General features: G+C 47.7%; 1 protein-coding gene across 1 annotated transcript in view; it reads right to left on the bottom strand.

Moving 5' to 3' along the window:
• carmil3 (capping protein regulator and myosin 1 linker 3) overlaps nucleotides 1–2500 on the bottom strand; it is a 131198-nt gene that overhangs the window by 65784 nt on the left and 62914 nt on the right. The window contains exon 16 of the mRNA XM_063218527.1: nucleotides 137–241. Coding sequence (XP_063074597.1) covers nucleotides 137–241 — 105 coding nt within the window. The remainder of the gene's footprint in view (nucleotides 1–136; nucleotides 242–2500) is intronic.

Here is a 2500-nt window from a genome sequence, read left to right as displayed (position 1 = left end):
GAGTGTGTGTGAGAGAGTGAGAGAGAGAGAGAGAGAGAGAGAGAGAGAGAGAGAGAGAGAGAGAGAGAGAGAGAGAGAGAGAGAGAGAGAGAGAGAGAGAGAGAGAGTGTGCGCGAGAGAGAGAGAGAGAGTACACCTTAGGACATCAGGAGGCATCTTCATGGAGGAGAGGCAAATGTGCGTGAGGCTGAAAGCTGAACTGAAGAACTGTCGAAAGGACGGCAGAGTCTCTCTCACTTTCCTATGGAAGGGGAATTAGAGAGTTAGTGGGTGGCCAGTCGAATATTGACAGAAGTACACATGAACTGAGACAGTCAGCAAGGCCCTTAGAGAGATCAGTGGTTCTCAACCTTTTTTTTTGTAAACGACCCTGGACCTCATCATACGCCTCCCAATGCCCCCTTGACCACATAATAAGCCTTCCAAAGTCCCCCTTAGTATAAAAAAATAAAATGGACTATTGCTCCCCCAATGGCAACTGAGCACCCTCTGTAGTTGTATCCAACGCAACCTTGGGGGGGACTATAGAGCCCCCGTTGACAAACAGTAAAGCCTGGCTCAAACTACACGACTATCGCGCCGATTCTCGGCTGAAAACCCCCGTTACGACAATCGCTGAAACGTTACCCCCCAGGACCATCGCAAGCGATTGTCGGGAAAGATTTCCTCGTCGTGAGCGACGTTCTAAGATAGAACTTTGGCAGCTCAAAGAGTCGCCGATCGCAAATCGTAGAAATCAAACAGTGTTTGATATTTGCGACTGGAAATAGAACGTCGGGCATTGTCTCGGTGGCTGCGAGCAGCGACAAGATTGACAGTTGCGATTCTCTTCTAGTGTGCGGTGCACCCCGACGCCAAAATCGGACACACAATCGCTAGTCGTGTAGTTTGAGCCTGGCTTAAGAAAGATAGAAAGGTAATGGAAAGAAACAAAACCAAAGGAGAAGAGAGAGAGTAGGAGGCAAAGCAGAAAGGAGAAAAGACACAAGAGCTTTACAGGAGAAATGAAGAAAGACAGAATAGTACAATACAATGAAAAGGGGGCAGAGGAGCAGAAAGTACAGGAAGAGAGAGAGCAAGAGAGAGAGAGAGAGAGAGGGAGAGAGAGAGGGGGGGGGGGGGGGGGGGGTTAAAATGCTGTTAGAGCTGGTAAAATGTAACATTAAAATAATATGAGAGAGGGACAGGGAATAAAGCAAATAATATGTGAGACAGGTATGCATAGAAGGAGAGAGAAAAAGGAGAGGGAAAAAACTGTCGACAGACAAACAGCATCAGGACCATAACAATCAGTGAAGCAGGATGTAGGCTGTTACTGAGCCACGTGTCTGCAGGTGTGTGTCCAACTTAAAGCCCATTTCTCACCGCCACTGGGAGGTTGCCCTCTAAAACACCCACCCCCCTCTACAAAGCGATAGCGGTGGGTATCACTGCACTCAGACATAGTGCAGTCGTTCCAAGCTCGGGACTAAACAAATAATTCATCCACGTGAGGGAATAGCTGAGGTTTGACATGCAGGCATACAGACAGACAGGGCTGGGAGGGTAGAAGGAGAAAAGACAGTGAAAGAGTGAAGAGGGAAGAAAGGAAGGGAAGTACAGACTCACACATTTTTACTACTCGCTCGAGGAGCGTAATGGCGTATGCTCATCTGTCAGATAAGGCCTTGAGCCATAAGCATCGCATTTTATATGTCATGAGCCTCTTGTGTGTGTGTGTGTGTGTGTGTGTGTGTGTGTGTGTGTGTGTGTGTGTGTGTGTGTGTGTGTGTGTGTGTGCATGTGTGTGTGTGAGTGTGTGTGTGTGTGTGTGTGTGTGCGCGTGCGTGTGTGTGCGCGCGTGCATGCGTGCCTTTTTTGTGTGCGTGCGCGTGTTTGTGTTTGTGTGCACATCGGCAGATGTGTATGAAATTTCCATGTATACATATGCATGCATCTTTCCATGCCTAGTGTGTGAAACAATTGCAACAATGCCCTCTGTCAAGTCTCTGTATGTTCATGTGTTAAGACTGTATCTACAGTATCTGCGTATAGTATACAGTACAGTATGCATGTGATGTGTGGGTGTGTGCAAGCATGTTAATGTTGTGTGGGTTGAGATCAATGGAATTAAACTGAGTGTAGCGGTGTGTGTGTGTGTGTGTGTGTGTGTGTATGTGTGTGTGTGTGTGTGTGTGTGTGTGTGTGTGTGTGTGTGTGTGTGTGTGTGTGTGTGTGTGTGTGTGTGTGTGTGTGTGTGTGTGTGTGTGTGTGTGTGTGACAACATTCCCCTTTCATATTTATGAGCATCACGGCTGCTATCAGCTCACACACATTTACACCAAACACACAGCTAAGACAACACACACACACACACACACACACACACACACACACACACACACACACACACACACACACACACACACACACACACACACACACACACACACACCACTAAGCAAGGATGCATGAGATGCGCAGAGACAGAGAGAGAGAGAGAGAGAGAGAGAGAGAGAGA

The sequence above is a fragment of the Engraulis encrasicolus genome, chromosome 16, assembly GCF_034702125.1.
Source record: "Engraulis encrasicolus isolate BLACKSEA-1 chromosome 16, IST_EnEncr_1.0, whole genome shotgun sequence".
In the NCBI taxonomy this organism is placed as follows: domain Eukaryota; kingdom Metazoa; phylum Chordata; class Actinopteri; order Clupeiformes; family Engraulidae; genus Engraulis; species Engraulis encrasicolus.
Note: the sequence above shows the minus strand (reverse complement) of the source record. Positions and strands in the feature narration are given on the sequence as shown.